The sequence below is a fragment of the Acomys minous genome, assembly GCF_964271855.1.
Source record: "Acomys minous genome assembly, chromosome: 9".
Taxonomy (NCBI): Eukaryota; Metazoa; Chordata; class Mammalia; order Rodentia; family Muridae; genus Acomys; species Acomys minous.
The window spans coordinates 89,939,321-89,958,687 of record NC_140490.1 but is presented as its reverse complement, the minus strand read 5'-3'; the positions used below and the strand labels follow the sequence as shown (position 1 = coordinate 89,958,687).

Genomic DNA, 19,367 nt, shown 5'->3' with positions numbered 1-19,367 from the left:
AAGAACTTGGATATTTTGCTTTTACAGATATCAATATTTTAATTTATAATTTTTTATAAAAGACACAACTGGCGACCTATTTTTTTTCAAACAAAACAAAACAAAACTCAGCAGCCAGACATGGTGGCACAAGGCTTAATTCCAGTATTCAGGAGGCAGAGGCATGCAGATCTTTGTAAGTTTGAAGCCAGCCTGATCAAAATAGTGAGTTCTAAGCTGGCCAGGGCTATCTATAGAGAACCTATTTTGTTGTTGTTGGGTTGGTTGTTTGAGAGGATTCCTCTGTATGTAGCCCTGGCTGTCTTTGAACTCACTCTGTAGACCAAGCTAGCCTCGAACTTACAGAGATCAACTTGCCTCTGCCTCCTGAGTGCTGGGATCAGAGATGTGTGCCGCCACCACCCAGCTAACTTGTTTTTATTATTTAAATAACATGGATGGATGTTTTTAATGTCTGCAGCACATGTGTGCCTGGTACTCATAAAGGCTGAAAGAGAGTCAAATCCCCCTTGCAACTGTATTTATAGATAACTGTAAACTGCTGCGTGGTACTGGAATCATTCCTGGGTCCTCTGCAAGAGCAGTCACACTCAAATATAAGCCATCTCTCCACCCAGGAACCTTGTCTTAACCAAAGAACTGCTACAGAAATACCTTAACTGTGAAAAATTAGAGGTTTTAAAGTTTGCAGATGTAACTTTCATTCATGTCAAGACCAGCCTGGAGAACATAGTGAGACCCTGTCTCAAAACACCAAACAGAAAGAAAGGGGTGGGGGTGGGAGATTAGTCATAATTATAGTTTGAACTAAAAGAAGTTAAATCTGCTTATATGGCCCCTAGCAGCTTTTGTTCCTTACGTCATGCATCACACATATATCAGAGGTGTTCATAAAGAACCGTGTTAGCGTAGGATACAAAGGCACAGTTCCATTTTTATCCAGGGAATATTTTAGGTGTTGGAGTGTATCATCTATTGTGATTGAGTTTAAAGATCCCTGCAGGGTCAGGAACAAACCAGCTCTCCCATAAGTCATTGTGAACACTAGGAAAATCCCAGGGTTTGTGTCTTCCATTCCAGTGGAGTAGTTTAGCCTCCTGCAGAAAGTGCTCCGAGTACCTTGCCTCACGGTTCCAGCCTTCGGTGTGTGCAGAGGAAAACAACAGGTGTGGTTAGTGAATACAGTTTTATATGAAGCCTTGGATCCAAGCTTAATGCTAAAAGTTTCCAGTTAGCAAGACTCGAACCTCAGATAAGCCACACTGGTGTAATACTACCTGAGTGCAAAGTGATAAACTAAAAGGTTATACAGTGAAGACGACGTAATGCTACCATTTCTTGGAGTATTCTAATGTACTTCTAGGCCATGGAAATACAGTTGTAAAAAAAAATTCATATCCTGTACTCTTAATTCTTTACATAACAAACTCCATTGAGTAGAGAGAAATGGGCAGCCAGGATTTTGTCCTTCTGCTCCATGCAAGTAACAGAACCTGGCTTTTGTCGCTCAGCACAGGCCCTGCAGCCGCTGCAGTAGAGAAGGGAGCTAGTCACCTCAGCCTCCACAAACGGAGCTCACATTCCGGAAGAGGCACTCTGACGTGAGAAGTCAGAGCGAGCCAACGTCCTTCACCTCTGCTCCGTGACAATGTGGTCTACCTCAGAGGGATGAGTTTAGGAGATGAAATCTGTTTTGATTTTTCTTTTTCTTTTCTTTTTCTTTCTTTCTTTTCTTTCTTTTTTTTTTTTTTTCTTTTTTTCTTTTTTTCTCCTTCAAGACAGGGTTTCTCTGTGTAGCCTTGCCTGTCCTGGACTCACTCTGTAGACCAGGCTGGCCTTGAACTCACAGAGATCCGGCTGTTTTGATTTTTCAAGAAAGGCTTTCTCTGTGTAGCCCTGGCTGTCCTGGACTTGCTTTGTAGACCAGGCTGGCCTCGAACTCACAGCGATCCGCCTGCCTCTGCCTCCCCTGAGTACTGCTCGGATTATAAGTGTGCACCAGATGAAAGCAGTTGTAACTAATTTGTTTCATAGACGTTAAGTCTTTCTGTTCAGACCCAAACCTACTATATCTTAGCATTATTGTTGCATCCCACATCCAAAACAAATCCAGATCGGATCACTTTGCCAGCTACTGCTGTGTAGACTCGCTTTTCGTTCCTTGCCTGAGTCCAAACCTTACAGAGGAGCAGACCTGTTCCCCTGAGAGATTGTGCCCGTCTTGCACGGCGGGAGTTGGTTAATTCACAGGGTGTGATTCGCAGCCTGCTCCAGGATCATAAACTGCTCTACCTCTTCCTTTTCCTGTTTTGCACAAGTGTCTGCTGGGTGTGCATGTACCACACATGTACCAAAGTTGACATCAGGTTTTTTCCTCAATTTCTTTCCAATACCGAGGCGATGGTCTCTCACTTTAAACCCGGGCCCTTCCAGCGTGGCTGCCCTAGAGAGCCAACTTGCCTGGAGAATCCCATCTCTGCTGTGTGTGTGCTGGGATTGCCGGCTTGGAGAGCCATATTCTCATGTGCTTGCATGGCAAGTGCTTTTATCCACAGAGCCGTCTCCCCAATCCAGCTCCACTTACCAGTTACTGACCTAACGGGCGTTAACGGGCCAGCTGTCTAAGGCCACTGTGTGCCTCACACCTCAGTAGGTTTTGTGTGTTGTAGATCACTGCAAGGCAGAAGTTCTATGCTAAGCATTATCTTACAGCCTTTTTTAATGTTTTTAATTTTTTTTTTTAAATTTCATGTACATTGCTTGTATGTCTGTGTGATGGTGTCAGATCCCTTGGAACTGTAATCAGAGACAGTCCTGAGCTCCCCAGTGGGTACTGGGAATTGAACCTGGATCCTCTCAAAGAGGCAGCCAGTGCTCCTAACCAGAGCCATCTCTCCAGCCCTAGTCCATAAACTTTCCATGAATCCTAGAATGCACCCCTCTGGCAACTAAAGATACCGTCTGCATATGCAGATTCTGAGCCTGAGGGTTAAAGAGGTGAGGCCACAAGGTTTGTCATTCCCCCCCCCCAACCCCCTAGGGTTCAAGCCTTGGGCTAGAGTGGTGGTTGCTGGGTTAAGAGTGTACTTTCTGCCAGTGGCTCATGCCTGTTGTCCCAGCACTGAAGGAGGCAGAGGCAGGTGTGTATCTGTGAGTTTGAGGCCACCCTGGTCTACAAAGCGAGTCCAAGACAGCCAGGGCTACACAGAGAAACCTTGTCTCGAAAAAAAAAAAAAAAAAAAAACAAGTGTCTGTCCCTTGCTTCCGGGCAGTACTCACCCAGGTGCCTTATGTGCCACAGAGGGTTGATGGTGGAATGCTTCCCATGAAACACAATCAGCATCGGAGAGGTAGCCACGCCCCCTCCCAGGGAGCTGCCATAGAGGTTTTCCCTAAGAAATGGGACAGAAAAGCAATGTTTGGTCTGGAGCCCTCATTTAACAAAGCAGATGCTAATGTGGTCCTTCAGAAAGATGTAAGGCTTTTGTTTTCCCCAGTTTTTACTATTTAGTTAGGGATTTGTTGTTAGAACAAGGGCATTTGCCAAGCGTTGGTGGCACACGCCTTTAATCCCAGCACTCAGGAGGCAGAGGCAGGTGGATAGTTGTGAGTTCAAGGCCAGCCTGGTCTATAAGCCTACCTCTCAACTTTTTTATTTCTAAAACTGTCAAACTTCAAAACATAGACAACCAGGAGCTCCCTTGCACATCACACAGTACACGGTCCATGTATGTGGCAGAGGGCCGCACTCTTATGTGCATCACCTAGATTCACAGTGTTAATATTTGCTAATATCTTGTCACTAACTCTCAGGGCTTTTTATGGTAAGCACAGAAGGTCAAATTCCGGTCCTATATTATTTATAATTTTGCACAAGTTCAATGTTTTTATGATTTTAAGATACACAGATGAAGGGGCTGGAGAGATAGCTCAACAGTTCAGAGCACTGGTGCTCCTACAGAGGTCTCCCAGCACCCAGATGGCTACACAGCTGTTTGTGACTCAGTTCCAAGGGATCCAACACCCTCTTCTGGCCTCCAAGGGCATGCATGCATGCATGTGGTGAACACACATACATGGAGGAAGTAGATACCATGCACATAACATTAATGTTTTTTTAATGGAAATAAAAAATTTTAAATTTATAAACTGTTTTGAAATCTTAATATACTAAAAATACTATATTGAAATAATGAAGACTGATGGGAAATACAATGACATGGTAATTGTAAATTTTTTTGCTCTATTTTTAGAAATCTGATCATTAAAACTTTGAAATTTTAGCTGGGCATGGTGGTGCATGCCTTTAATCCCAGCACTCGGGAGGCAGAGGCAGACAGATCGCTTTGAGTTCGAGACCAGCCTGGTCTACAAAGTGAGTTCAGGAGGGCCAAGGCTACACAGAGAAGCCCTGTCTTGGGGGAGGGGGACTTTGAAAATTTAAAAGTCACTTTTAATGAAAGTGCTGGAGAAAGCTCCTTGTAAAAGTGCTTGCCCCAGAACCCATGTAAAAACTCCCTGCTTGTAATCCCTGCCCTAGGAGGGTGGAGACAGGAGGATGGCCAGCTTCTTGGCCTAATTGCTGAGCTCCAGGCTAACAACAGATCTTGTCTCAAAAGAAGCTGGATGGTGCTCTTGAGGATGAACCCTGAAGTTATCTTACAGCCTCCACACAAATACTCAGGCGCACACCCATACATATAAAATGAGCATCAGTGGGGCTGGAGAGATGGCTCAGTGGTTAAGAGCACTGCCTGCTTTTCCAAAGGACCCTGGTTCAATTCTCAGCACCCACATGGCAGCTCACAACTGTTTGTAACTCCAAGATCTGACACAAACACACCAACACACATAAATTAAAATTAAATAAAAAATATTTTTAAAGAAGTTTTAAAAAGTGAGCATCAAATAAAAGGTTGGTTTGTTTTCTTTTTAATCCTAGCACTATGAAATTAGCCTTAAAAATGGGTCTATGCACTCTGCTATACTTGCAGAAGGGAGCCTAGCATAGCTGTCCTCTGAGAAGCCCCACCTAGCAATGGATCAGAACAAATGCTGAGACTCACTGCCCAACATTGGGCAGAGCACAGAAAGCCCTGTGGAAGAGTGAGAGAGGAAGGATAGAAGGACCCTGAGGGAACAGGAGCTCCACAAGAAGACCAACAGAGCCAACCTGGGCCCAGGGGGCTTGCAGAGACTGAAACCAAGCAAGGGCCATGTATATAGACTAGACATAGGCCCCCTCTCTACATATACGTACCCAATGGGCAGCTTGGTCCCCTAGTAAGGGGGGCAGGAATTGTCTCTGACAAGGACTTTCTTGCATGCTATCAGTCACTTCCCTCTGGCAGGGGTTCCCTCGCCAGGCCACAGTGGTGAAAGATGCTCTCAGTCCTGATATGACTTGACTTATTGGGATGGGCGGGGGTGGGGGCTCCCTTTTTCTGAGGGGGAGGAGAGGGAGGATACAGGGAAGAGGGAGGAAGGGTGGAGCTTCAATTGGGATGTAAAGTAAATAAATAATTTTTTAAAAGTAGGTCTATGGCTGGGTGTGGCAGAGTATACTTTTAATCCCAGCATATCAGAGGCAAAAGGCAGCCTGGTTTCCTAGCTGAGTTCCAGGCCAGCAGGCTAGGACTACATAGTGAGACCCTGTTTCCACAAAAACAAAACAAAACAAAACAAAACAAGGCAGTCCTATGAAAGCGTCAAGTCACATTGTTAAGAACTGACTAGGAAGCTGAAAAGGAACCGAGTCCTTTGCCTCACAGCACCTCGATTCTTCGGATCTGTCATCTGGGGAAAGATTTCACCGACACCCCTTTTCTCGCTCAACAGATTCTATGAAATGTGACCTTAGATGCCTTTTTGTTTTGCTCTGTTTTTGTAACTCCTGGGCTACGCAAAGAAGATTAGCTGGGAGCAACGGGGGCAGAGACGCGCAAACACACTTACTCCACATTCTTCTGCATCCATTTTTCCAGCTGTTTGGTGATGCGCTGGTGTTTCCATTCCGTCATGTTGGCGACAATCACCCCGGGGTTGAATGAACAGGTGCTGGGGCTGATGCCAAGGCCCTTGATGGTCTTCTTCCGGTAGTCCAGATAGCCCATATATGTGTTCTACAAAAGAACAGGATGGAGTCTTCTGTCTGTTTCTGGAAAGTGGTTATGTTCTGGAAGCTGTTGTGCACTATCTCTGTGCTTCCCTTGCCTCACTAGCAGCTTTCCACCTTCCTTTGGTGTGTTCTGTTGTGACAGAGTCTCTCTCTGTAGCTCTGGCTGTCCCGGAACTCGCTATGTAGACCAGGCTAGCCTCAAATTTACCGAGATCTGCCTCTGCCTCCTGAGTGATGAGATTAAAGGTGTGTACCACCATGCCCAGGATGTTTTTTAAAGGTGTGTTCACTCCAACATGCACATGCACGCATAAGCACCCTTGCATGCCACAAAGGACAGCTTAGAGAGTTGGTTTCCTGTGGGTTTTGGTCAGGCTTCCAGGCTACCTCGCGGCTCTCCGTTGCTGGGTTTGTCTTTCCTTTCCAAACTCTGAGTGCCCAGTGCCCAGCCCTCCTCCCCAGCACCTGTTGCTTGCTTTTCTGACTCCATCGACAGCCCATCCTGTTTCAGGGCTCTGCATTCCATCTGTCTGGCAGCTCCGACCTCTCAGCCACATCTGCCTAGCTGGTGTCGCCTTCTTGATGCTTAAAGCCGCTCCAACGGGCAAGCTGTACCTGTCTTAACGCTGGCTCCTTAGCACGGTGCAGTGGTGCACACCTGTAATCCCAGCACTCGGGAGGCAGAGGCAGGCAGATCTCTGTGAGTTTGAGGCCAGCCTGGTGTACAAAGAGAGTCTAGGACAGCCAAGGCTACACAGAGGAACCCTCAAGAGGAAAGAAAAAAAAAGCTGGCTCCTTGCCCTGTCTGCCTCAGTAGAGTACTGATTTCTATCCTTGTTATTTAAGCAAAATACAGAGTCAATAGTGCATCCTTAGCTCTTTCTCATCCAAATCTGTTGATAAAGCCTGTTTGTCCCAGCTTCAAAACGCCCCCTGGAACCAGCTAGTCAGCACTCAGTGAAGCCATCCTGTCCCTGCTGACAAGTACTGCTCACTCAGGACATTTCCCCTTGAAAATGATTTCATTTTTATTTTACATGCATGAGTATTTTGCCTGCATGTATGTATATGCACCTTGTGTGTGCCTGGTGCCCAAGGAAGCCAGAAGAGGACATTGGGTCCCCTGGAACCAGAGTTACATATAGTTGTAAGTCTCCATGTGGGTCCTGGGACCCAAACCACTAACACAACAGGTGGTGGTGAGCGACGTTAACAACTACCATTTTTAGAGCATTCTCTACACGTTGGACACTTCCCAGCATCCCATTGCAGCCCACAAACACAGCAGAATAGAGAGTGTCCACTCTTCAGATTAGGTAAGTGGGACTCCACAGGGTTACAGAAATTGGCCTGAGTGGGTGGGGAAAATGGAACCCCCATTCCTTACGCATCTCCTGGTAGTTCCCACTGGCTTTGGATGGGGAGGAGGAAGAGCAGGAGGAGGAGGAAGGAAAAAGAGGAGGAGGAAGAAGAGAAAGAGCAAAGATAGAGTTCTCTGATCATACCCACCTGCAGCCCCACAAGTTGGTTGATGTCTTGAGCAGAGGGCAAGTCACAGTCATCTGAGAAGGCTGCTGCGTGGCCCAGAGCCAAGGTGGTGTCATACAGTTCCTGGATATCACCTGCATTTGGAAGTATCAACAATTAAAATGCCAAGTATTTCTGGATTGGACAGAACCTTAGCTTAATTCCTAACTTCAGTAGAGCAAAGAGTACAGAGCTCCTCTTTTCCCATGGTGTGGTGGTATTCTGCAGAGTGGTGGTGGTGGTGGTGGTGTACGTCTTTAGTCCCAGCACTCTGGAGGCAGGTGAACTTCTGTGCGTTTGAGGCCAGCATGGTCTACAAAAATGAGTTTCAGACAGCCAAGGCTACACAGAGAAACCCTGTCTCAAAAACAAATACACCAAAAACCGAAACCAACCAAACCAACAAACAAACAACCCCCTCCAAAGAAAAACAGTTCATGCCTGTTGAGGGAGCCACTTGAAATATTCACATGGGTGTTAATTAGGCCTGTTGCTGTGTAGTCTCTGAATGCTTATAAAACATGCACACTCACTACAAAGTGCCCTCAGTGACATTTTGCTTCTGCATGTTTTATGAATGCAGAGAAGATGCCCGTAAGGTAGTAATTACTGCAGACTTGGCAATCAGAGAGGGGTCCTCAGAGGCCAATAGATTATCCAGGGAAGCATCAAACCCTGCTTTCAAAATATGGCCATTTGTTTGTTTCTTTTGGTCCTTGGTTTTTTTGAGAATCAAAAACTCAGATAGCTGCCAGCCTTCTGCTTCCCAAGTGCTGGGATTAAAGGGTGTGCCACCACTGCCTGGCCTCAAGATATACCCCGTTCTACAATAATGCTGTATTCACTTTACCAAATATTTGAAGTCACGAGGCACCTAGCACATGGAAAATGAAGGGAAAGGAGAAGTCAGTCTCCTTAGCAGCTGTGCCCTTCCAAGGGCTCCTGGCAGCCGGTGATGTACCTTGTACGATGACATCGTCGTCCAAATAGATGACTTTCTCATGTTGATGGACAAGCAGAGGGAGATAAAACCGAACAAAGTTCAGCTGTTAAGACGAGAGAAACAGTGGTGAGACAGGCATACAGCTCGAGGTTCCAGAAGAATCAGAGCTGACTGATGATTGATTGCGCACGGAGCAGAAGAGCTCCCGAGGTTTTGGTGGCCTCACTGCCTGGCCTACCTCCAGGTCCCACACATTGCCATCTTCTCACACACACACACACACACACACACACACACACACACACACACACACACAGTCTATATTTTCACACTTCATTTCTTTCCAATAGCTTCATTATGCTTATAGAAGCCATCTTACCTCCTTCCTTGAGCAGGCGGCCGCTAAGGTATGAATAAGCAGAGCTTTGTGGAGATGTAGCACACGCGAGACTGAACCAGCCTACGTGTGCTTCAGGTGCCAGGGGTTGTAAGGTGACGGCGGACTCAGGACCGACCCTCCCCGCCGTGTGCACGGCTCCTGTACTCACCGGCTGGAGCAGCTCAGGCCTCGATGAGTCTGGTCTAATCTTTCCCTTGAGGACGACAGGGTTGAACTCCACAATTTTGAAGTTTATTTCTCTCAGTTTCGAATGTTCGATCCATTTTCTAAAGAGATAACAAAACAAAACAAAAACCCACTAGCACACATTTCAAAGCTTTCCTCAATTTAATTCGCATCTCATCCCCAGGTTAGTCCGTCCTGGCCTTAGAAAGTTACAACGAAGTGTACGTAAGCATAGTTTGCGTGCTATAAATCCTTCTGAATGTTTCCCTATCTGGTCCAACTTCCAATATCCCCCTTTCCCCTCCCCCAGTCTCATGACTCTGTGAAAGAAACAAGCAAGATTATGATAGCCAAGTATAGCCCCACAGCCAAAAGTTCTCCCAGGAAGTTAGAGCAACAAGACCTTCCTTATCAAGCAGCACCTTCACTCGTGAGACAAACCACCCCATGCTTCTGCCGAGACACTGCGCCGCGCAGAGCCTCTGACAGCAGTCATGGTTTCCTCCTCCTCCTCCGGCTCCAAAGATGACTGTCTCCCAAGTCCCGCCATGCCCTGTCTTCTTTCCTCCACCCTCTCCCCTTCATCACTCAGCCTCACAGGATGTCCATCCTTCATCTGATTCATCACGAGGTTCCTGGTAGAAATAATCTCACGACAAAGTTGGCAATGACCCAAGTCACATATGGCCACCTTTGCTGTTGGTTGCAAATTGGCAGAAGGGCTGGGAGTAGGTAGCTCAGCTCACGCCACCTCTCGGGTATTTGCTTGTGGTGGTTTACTGAGGTGTACCATGGGTCCATACCTTCTACGTTTGTGGTCTACTTCAGTAAGAATGGGTTTCAAGATATTTAAGCATTGGGGGAGGAGGGGCCAACAGCCAAGAACTGGGAGACAGCTCACTCTGTTGACTATTTGTATGCTATGTACTGCTATAAACTGTGACATCTTTATTTCATTTTATTTTTTTGGCTTATTGGCTGGCTGGTTGGTTGTTGTTTTAAAATGAAAATCCCAGATTGTTCTATTTTACTAATAAAGACGTAGGAGCCAGATGCTGGGGTGAAAACCCTGCTAGTTCCAAGAGGCAGAAAAAGCACCCAGCTGACCTTCCTACACAGCTCACATCCTGATGGAAAAGGCTCAAAAGGCTCATGGGATCATCTGACAGCCCAGGAGGAAAAGGCCAAGAACCCCAGGACGAAGGTTTGCTAGCCCAAGGCTGAAGAGCTCAAGGGCCAAAGAGCCCCTTCTGCTTCCACACTGTCCTAAATACCCTTCAACTCAAAGTCCATCCTGCTCTTTAATCCCTGTCAGCTGGCTTCTTGCTCCACCTCTAGATCTAGGGTTAACCTTATTAAATCCTGTGTACAGAAAGCTCTTGGGGGCTGCAGAGATGGCTCAGCGGTTAAGAGCCCTAGAGGTCATGAGTTCAATACCCAGCAACCACATGGTGGCTCACAACCATCCACAATGAGATCTGGTGCCCTCTCCTGGCCTGCAGGTGTACATACAAGCAGAACACTGTATACATTATAAATAAATATTTTTTTACAAAAAGAAAGCTCTTGGATTAAAGGTGTGTGCTACGTCTGGCTGAACCACACCTTAATCACCTGTTTACAATAAACAAAATCCTTGGATCAGAGGTGTGTTAGAGCCAGGCATGGAGACACACGCCTGTAATCCCAGCACTCAGGGAGGCAGAGGCAGATGGATCTCTCTAAGTTCCAAGCCAGCCTGGTCTATGAAGCAAGTCCAGGACAGCCAAGGCTACACAGAGAAACCCTGTCTCGAAAAACAAAACAAAAAAAGTACATAAACAAAATAAAATAAAAAATAAAGGTGTGTTTGGGCTCAACCACAAGAAACAGGGATTTACAGTTCACAATCTCAGGGATCACAATGGGATAAAAGATCCTGCAACAGTTGGTCGATTGGTTAGTTGGCTAGTTTGTTTATTTGGGATGAGCTCTCACCACGCAGCTTAGTCTGGTCTCTAATTTGTACCCTCCTTCCCCAGCCTCTGGACTAGGAGTGCAGGAGCTGGGCACTTGGAGTTGTTTTTATAGCACTGTGGATGGAATACTGGGCCTTGGTGTCCACATTTCATTCTCATTTTTCCACCAGGCTTAAACTTTAAGAAAATTTGCAGGCCAGGCATGGTGGCGCACGCCTTTAATCCTAGCACTCGGGAGGCAGAGGCAGGTGGATCGCTGTGAGTTCGAAGCCAGCCTGGTCTACACAAGGAGTCCAGGATAGGCAAGGCTACACAGAGAAACCCTGTCTCAAAAAAAAAAAAAAAAGAAAAGAAAAAAAGAAAATTTGCAACAATTCTTCATTATAAGCCATGATTTTTGTTGTTTTGTTTTTGAGACAGGGTTTTCTGTGTAACAGCCCTGACTGTTCTGGAACTCTCTTTGTAGACCAGGCTGGCCTCTGCCTCTACCTGCCAAGCGCTGGGATTAAAGGCACGCGCCACCACACCTGGCTGCAAGCCATGCTTTTTACTAATCTATTTTAGAACTAATCCCGTTCGCTGGTCTTTATTATTCAGAAGTTCTTGTGTTACAGAGGCAAGTCTGTCAGCTTGCTCTTCTCCTTCCTGGGCTCAGGGAAGCACTGCCCAGACCAAGGTCACACATATCTTTTTGTTTGTTTTGTTTGTTTCTTTGGGGTTTTTTGTTTTGTTTTGTTTTGTTTTTGTTTGGTTTTTCTAGACAGTTTCTCTGCATAATAGCATTGGCTGTCCTGGAACTTTCTTTGTAGATCAGGCTGCTCTGGAACTCACAGCAATCCACCTGCCTTCGCCTTCCAAGTGCTGGGACTAAAGGCCTGTGCTACCAGGCCGGACTCTGCCTCAGCATTTTGAGTAGCTAGGACCACAGGCCTGTGTCAGCCTGGCTGAGAACAAATTCCTGAAAGACGTTCAGGTAAACTGCTTCAGGACTGGGTCTCTTTAGTGCACTAGACAGTTCACACCTGCAGAAATACCTGCTGTCAAACGTGACGAATGAGGCTTTGCTGATGTTTCCTCCATCTAGACTACACATCAGTCAGGTCACAAGTAAGGCCATGACTTCCTCTCAGTAATTCTAATGATAGTTATCTGTAGAGAAGGAGGAGGGGGGGAGGAGGAAGAAGAGGAGGAAAAGGAGGAGGAGGAAGAGGAAGAAGAGGATGAGGAGGAGGAAGAGAAGGAGGAGGAAGAAGAGAAAGAGGAGGAGGAAAGAGGAAGAGGAGAAGAGGAGGAAGAAGAGGAGGAAAAGGAGGAAGAGGAGGAGGAGGAAGAGAAGGAGGAAGAAGAGAAGGAGGAGGAAGAGGAGGAGGAAGAGGAGAAGAAAAAAGGAAGAAGAAAAGAGGAAGAAAATAGAACACTCTAAAAACCATAGTATACAAACTACCGTATTCGAGACAGAGTGTTCCGTAGTCCGACTACATAGAACACGATGTTGGCGTCAGTGTTGCTGTAGATGCTGTTGATAGCAGCCATGGCTGCGCCCATCCTCCCCGCGGCAGCACAGATCACCACTGGAATCTCTTCTTCCATGTCCTCGGGGGACTCGGAATCGTCATCTGGAAACATCAAAATCAGTGACTCAAGCGCAAGGCACGTTGCGGGTGAGCAGTCCAGCTCCGAGCCCCGCAGTGTGGGGAAGACTGCTGTACCACATCCAGTCTCTCTCTGTCCCTTGATTGGAAACTTCAGCTGGCACGTGGCCAACCACTAAAAACCACTCCTTCCCCGCCCCCATTCCCTTGCTGCAAAAATGTCATCAAGTTGGACAAATGGGATGTTGCTTTAAGTCACGTGCATCTACAGGGTCTGCCGTCTACTCCCGCCCCTGCACCTTTGACGGACGTGATGCTAAGAGGCAGAGCAACTTCCTGGATTGGTACCTGAGAGGTCAGGACCCTAACGTAAGAAGGATTTTGATCTGAAGGGCTGAGGAATCCACACATCAGATTTTCACGTTAATGCGGGGTAAACGTCTAGGTCTCTGTTATTTTGGGACACTTTTTCAGAAACCAGTCCACAGCCTCACACACATGCAGCTAAACACACTAAGAACCATAGAGCCCGAGGGGGCCCGGCAGCCCTTAACTCCGAAGTCAGAACTTGTCTGGCCTGTACTGCTATGGTTTTTCTGTTCCTCTCCATTCCTTAGTCGAGTTTCTCAAATGCTAACAGCAAGAGAAAGGACTAAGCCAGGCGGTGATGGCCCCAGCACTGGGGAGGGAGGCAGAGGCAGGCAGATCTCTGTGAGTTCAAGAACAGCCTGGTCTACAAAGCAAGTCTAGGATAGCCAAGGCTACAACAGAGAAACCATGTCTTGGAAAACAAAACAGAGACGGGGAAAGAGGGGATGGGGGGGGCAGGACATTAACAGAAGGGCGTGACTAGTACTCACGATGAATAACTGACCATGTGGGAAGAGATGAAACAGCTATGCTACATTATAATTTGATGGCACAATGCAACCTGCATTGCAAAGAATAAAAGCCAGCCTGTTTTACTAAGCCCCACCTCTCTTTGCAGACAGTTTTACAAAACCTCTCTCACCTAGGTCCAAGGTAGCTCTAGCTGATATTTAATTCAATAAACACTTATTGAAACACATTACTAGGTGTATTTTCTATATTTTAATAAACATTAAATAGTCTCTCTGGTTCTTGTTTTTTTGTTTGTTTTCTATGCACTCCTGTTTCTGCTACTAAAAAAAAATAACTCATGATATATTTCCTGACTTAAGAGACTCTCATAATATATCTTGAAGGGGGGAAAAGAATATAAAATTCTTAGCTGGGTGTGTTGGTGTATGTGGAGGCAGAGGTAGGTGGACCTTTGTGAGTTTGAGGCAGTTTAGGCTATATAATGAGTTCCAGGCCAGCCAGGGCTGCATATTGAGGCCCTACAGAATAAATAAATAAACAAAATTCTTTCTGGTCTTTGATCCAAACATGATACATAAATAGCCACAAATTTATCTGTGTCTATTTATAAAATTGTAATTTTAATTTTCTGTTTCTTAATTTTTTTTCAAATTCACTAGGTAACCATGGGTTTTATTGTTGTTGTTTGTTTTGTTTTGTTTTTCCCTTTCCTGAGACAAGGTTTCTTTGTGTAGCCTTGGCTGTCCTGGACTCACTTTGTAGACCAGGCTGACCTCAAACTCACAGCGATCCACCTGCTTCTGTCTCTCCGAATGCTGGGATTACAGGTGTGTGCCATGGTGCCCGGTGAATAAAAAATAATAAATATTTATTATTATTGTTACTGTTGTTGTTGTTATTATTATTATTATTATTATTATTATTATTATTATTATTATTATTATTATAATAAACAAAATAATGTTTTGGAGGCAGCATCTCATAGTTCAGGCCAGTCTGGAATTTGTGATCAGCCTGCCCCTACTTCCCAAGTGGTTAGATCACTGCATTCAGTTTTAAAATGCAAAACAAAAGCAGATGTGTTTGTGGCCGTGTTCCTTTAGCGGTGAATTGTCACCATGCGGCCATGTGAGGCGATCTGACACGCAAGCCTGGCTGTGCCGGCTCACCGCTGGCGGTCCTTGAGCAACGCCAAACTCCTCCTGATCGTGCCTCAAGACCAGGCGCATGCTCTCTTATCACTGTCTTTCCTTGCGCATGCTCTCTTATCACTGCAGTGTCCTTTACACGCGCTGCTCCTGGCGTCGGCAGTTACTCTGTACGTGGTTAATTCTCTCTTACCCATCTCCGCTGCACTGTTTGTCCCTTCTTATGGCACGGGAGCACTGCGAGGGCAAAGGCGGCGTACTTCTCTCTCTGCCCTCTGCTTCTGTCCTAGGGATGGGTGCCTCGTCATCTGTCTCTATTTCTGTAACTGAAGAGTCTTGTTTTTGGTTTTTCGAGACAGGGTTTCTCTGTGTAGCCTTGGCTGTCCTGGACTCACTTTGTAGACCAGGCTGGCCTGAAACTAGAGATCCGCCTGCCTCTGCCTCCTGAGTGTTGGGATTAAAGGTGTGCGCCACCACGTCCAGCTCTGAAGAGCCCGACTTTGAGCTTGTTGATTCACCCCGCTGCATGGTCAAAGTTTACTGAAAAGAACTCATCTGAGCCACGGAGTCACCTTAGAAAACAGAGCCCTTGAGGATATTTGTAGGGACAGAAAAATAGAAGACTAAAAAAGCAGGGTAGCTCCTAGAACATAAATCTGCCTGTCTCTGACTCCCGAGTGCTAGGATTAAAAGCACACACCCCAGAACCCTGTCTCGGAAAAACCAAGCCAAACAAACAAACAAAAATGTACATGCCTCTATTGTCTGGCTAAAATGGGCGGTATTTAAAGGAAGCAGCGAAGAAGCGCTGTGTCCTGCTTCCTTTCTCAGGGAGCCCAGCAGCTGCTGCGCACCGGGCTGGGAAAGGTAAGGTGGCGCTGGACCGGATGAGTCAACGGGATCCTGGTTTTCTGGGGAAGTGGGGGGAGGGGAGGAGAGGGGGAAGAAGGGGCGACCTCCTCGAGGTTTTCAGTGTTACTGCTTCTTCCCTTTGGAACATCCAGGCGCCAGGGGGTGTAGATCCACAGTCCCAGTCCAGCAATGAATGCCCAGAGAGAGAAAAACCTCCGACAAACAACTTTTTAGGTGTTAACATCCTTTTAGCTCGGAGCTCTCCCGTTCACACGGCCACTCTTACCGTAGGCGATATTTGGTAAAACAGCCTGTGTGCTTCAGTGAGGTGAGCGAGACCTATATGAATGGAGCTCGGGGAGCGGGAAGGGATTTCCAGGGTGGGCTCATATCATTGTTTGGGGCTGAGATGTTGGGGCTCTTTATTTGCATGGAGAGGAATTCCACGTGCTAGGCTATGTGCCTAGCTTTTATATGGCTGCTGGGGATTCAAACTCAGATTCTCACGCTTGCGAAGTGTGGTAGTTTGAATGAGATGAGCTTCCCATCCCCGCGCCGCCCCCCCCCCCCCTCATAGGCTCCTATATTTGTGCCTTTTTTTTTTTTTTTTTTTTTGAGACAGGGTTTTCTCTGTGTAGCCTTGGCTGTCCTGGACTCGCTTTGTAGACCAGGCTGGCCTTGAACTTGTAAAGATCTGCCTGTCTTTGCTTTTCTTTTTTTTCTTTCTTTCTTTCTTTCTTTTTTTTTTCTTTCTTTCTTTTTTTTTTTTTTTTTTTGGTTTTTCGAGACAGGGTCTCTCTGTGTAGCCTTGGCCATCCTGGACTCACTTTGTAGACCAGGCTGGCCTCGAACTCACAGCGATCCGCCTACCCCTGCCTCCCGAGTGCTGGGATTAAAGGCGTGCGCCACCACGCCCGGCTGTCTTTGATTTTCAAGTGCTGGGATTAAAGGCACGGGCCACCACTGCCCTGCCGGCCCATATATTTCAATGTTTGGTTTCTAGTTGGAAGACTGCTGGGAAGAGTTAGGTGGTGTAGTCTTGTTCACTGGGGGTGCGCTTTGAGGTTTCAAACGCCCAGGCCAGGCCAAGTCTCTCTCTGCCTCCATTGGGGAAATAAACGTCAGCTTTAGCTACTGCTCCAGGGCTGAGCTGCCTGCCCAGTGATTCCACCGTGAGGATCATGGACTGACCCTCTGAAACTGCAAACAAACCCTCAGTGGAATGCTTTGGAATGCTTTGGTTATGGTGTCTCTTTACAGAGATAGGACACAGAGCGAGCACTCTCACGCATTGCGCCGTCTCTCTAGCCCAGGTATATGACTTTTTTTTTTTTTTTTAAGATTTATTTATTATGTATACAGTCCGCTGCCTGCATGTACATCTGCAAGCCAGAAGAGGGCACCAGATCACATTAAAGATGTGTATGAGCCACCATGTGGTTGCTGGGGATTGAACTCAGGACCTCTGGAAGAGCAGACAGTGCTTTTACCCTCTGAGCCATCTCCTCAGCCCCATGAGGTTTAAATGCAAATTCAGCCATACTTCTCAGTAACTTGTTTCTCTTACACGGCACACATGGCACTCCTTGTCAACATTCTATTCTTTTTGTTTGTTTTCATTTTGAAGACAGGGTCTCTCTGTGTAGCCTTGGCTGTCCTGGACTCGCTTTGTGGACCAGGCTGGCCTTGAACTCACAGAGAGAGATCCACCTGCCTCTGCCTCCCCTAATGCTGGGATTAAAGGCGTGCGCCACTGCCTGGCCTCTATTCTTTTGTAATGGTTCTTCAACATCATGATGTCTTTTTTTTTTTTTATGGTTTTTCAAGACAGGGTTTCTCTGTGTAGCCTTGGCTGTCCTGGACTCACTTTGTAGACCAGGCTGGCCTTAATCTCACAGCGATCTGCTTGCCTCTGCCTCCCAAGTGCTGGGATTAAAGGCGTGCGCCACCACGCCGGGCCCATGTTGTCTTTTTATTTGAATGCTGGGTGGGATAACAAAGTGGGACTGGATCCATTCATATCACCCACGTGCTTTGCTATTACACACATAGCTGGTTAATCCACCAGGATGTGCACCCCGCTGCAGTTGTTTAGCAGATGTTATAAGACAAGCTAAAGGAATCTGTGGGTTTACAAACACAGCGTAGTAGGAGGAACACAGATGCAGACGTTCCTCCTACCCATCTGTGGTGGTTTGAATAGGAATAACCCTTAGCGGCTCATATGTCTGAGTGCTTAGTCATCAGAGAGCGGCACTGCTTGAGAGGGATTAGGAGCTGTGGCCTTGCCGGAGTAGGTGTGGCCTTGCTGGAGGAAGCTTGTCACTGGGTTCAAAAGCCCAAGCCAGTCCCAGTGTCTCTCTCTCTCTCTTCCTGCCGCCTGCAGATCTGGATGTAGAGCTCCCAGCGACTTCTCCAGCACTGTGTCTCCCTGTGTGCTGCTCATGTTTCCCACCATGATAACAATCAACAAATCGTGGACACTGTAAGCCTCGGTTAAATACTTCCACCTATAAGAGCTGCCGTGGTCATGGTGTCCCTTCACAGCGAGAGAACGCTAAGACACCGCCCTCCCTCGTTCCGTCTTCTTTCCTTCCCTCACCCTATCAAACGCTTGAGATGATGAGCCAACTAACTTGTGGCTCCACTCCAAAGTCCGTGTTAAAGTCCTGAGCCCCAGTGACTCTAAATATGACTGTATTTGTAGATGAGACCATTAAAGGGACAGGAGGGGACATAAAAACAAAAACAAACAAACAAAAAACCCTTGTGGCTATAGGTTGGGCGCTAAGCCTAAAGGACTGGTGCCATAATAAAGAGAAGGTGACACCAAGGACTCATGTACAGAAGCAAGGCCACATGGAGACACTAAGGGTGGCCATCTGCCAACAAGGAGAGGCCATGCGAGAAGCCAGCTGGCCAGCGCCTTGGCCTTACCGCTTCCAGAACCGTGAGAGAATGGATTCCCCATGGCAGCCCTAGCAAGTTAATACAAGCTAACTTCTGCAAACTTGCTCATCACACATGCGAAGCATAATGAGTTTTAAATAAACGACTAAGTTGCAGACAAGGGCCACTATGCAACGTTAGCATGAACCAGCCTACTGTCTGCTCGCCTTTTGTAGAAGCTTATTTTTTTAAAAATACGCTTATTTTATTTTATGTGTATGAGTGTCGTGTGTGTGTGTGTGTGTGTGTCTCCCTGTTCATGCATCACGTGTGTGCCAGGTACCCATAGAGTTCAAAAGTAAGTGTTCCCCGCCCTGGAACTGGAGTCGCAGACAGTTATCAGCCACCTTATGGGCACTGGGAATCAAACCCGGATCCTCTGCAAGCTGCCAAGTCACGGTAACGTAGAGAAACCCTGTCTCGAGAAAATCAAACAACAACAACAACAACAACAACAATTCTCAAAAGCAAACTGTGGAGAGGCTCTAAAGGGACAGGGTGCAGAGCAGTCCCAGCGGTGGGGACAACATTGTCCAAGAATCAAGAGCCCCCCTAGCACCTGCCTGGAGCTTCTGTGAAATGCAGATCCCCAGGCCCACACTGTCTGTGACAGACCTCTGTGGTGGGACCTAGTAGTAAGTGTCTGTTCTGTTTGCTTGAGACAGGGTCTTGCTTTGTAACTCAGATAGGCCTGAACTCACTATGTAGCCCAGGCTAACCTCAAACTCACAATCCTTCCTACCTTAACCTCCAGGTGCTGGGATCACAGGTGTGTGTAACACACCCAGCCCAGGTGTGTTTTAACAGGCCCTCCACACGGTGCAGAGTGAATAGGACTGGTCATTTGGAGCATAACCCAACTGTTACCCTAT

At 46.8% G+C, this 19,367-nt stretch overlaps 1 protein-coding gene and 1 long non-coding RNA gene across 4 annotated transcripts in view; one reads left to right on the top strand and one right to left on the bottom strand.

Moving 5' to 3' along the window:
* The window catches only part of GLT8D2 (glycosyltransferase 8 domain containing 2), a 41,777-nt gene that overhangs the window by 10,052 nt on the left and 12,358 nt on the right, over positions 1–19,367 (bottom strand). The window contains exons 4-10 of one of the 3 annotated variants that reach the window (XM_084794245.1): positions 12,556–12,727; positions 9,137–9,254; positions 8,607–8,691; positions 7,628–7,740; positions 5,956–6,122; positions 3,280–3,392; positions 94–1,138 (exon numbers count right to left, since the gene is read on the bottom strand). In XM_084794245.1, the coding sequence (XP_084650371.1) occupies positions 969–1,138; positions 3,280–3,392; positions 5,956–6,122; positions 7,628–7,740; positions 8,607–8,691; positions 9,137–9,254; positions 12,556–12,727 (938 nt within the window). In that variant the 3' untranslated portion in view covers positions 94–968. Of the gene's footprint in view, positions 1–93; positions 1,139–3,279; positions 3,393–4,297; positions 5,445–5,955; positions 6,123–7,627; positions 7,741–8,606; positions 8,692–9,136; positions 9,255–12,555; positions 12,728–19,367 lie in introns of those variants that run through there. The other 2 variants (XM_084794246.1, XM_084794247.1) reach the window with 2 other exon arrangements.
* On the top strand, positions 14,833–18,645 carry LOC311604400. The gene is made up of 2 exons (XR_014781474.1): positions 14,833–14,864; positions 17,933–18,645. It is a non-coding gene; the product is annotated as an uncharacterized lncRNA (long non-coding RNA).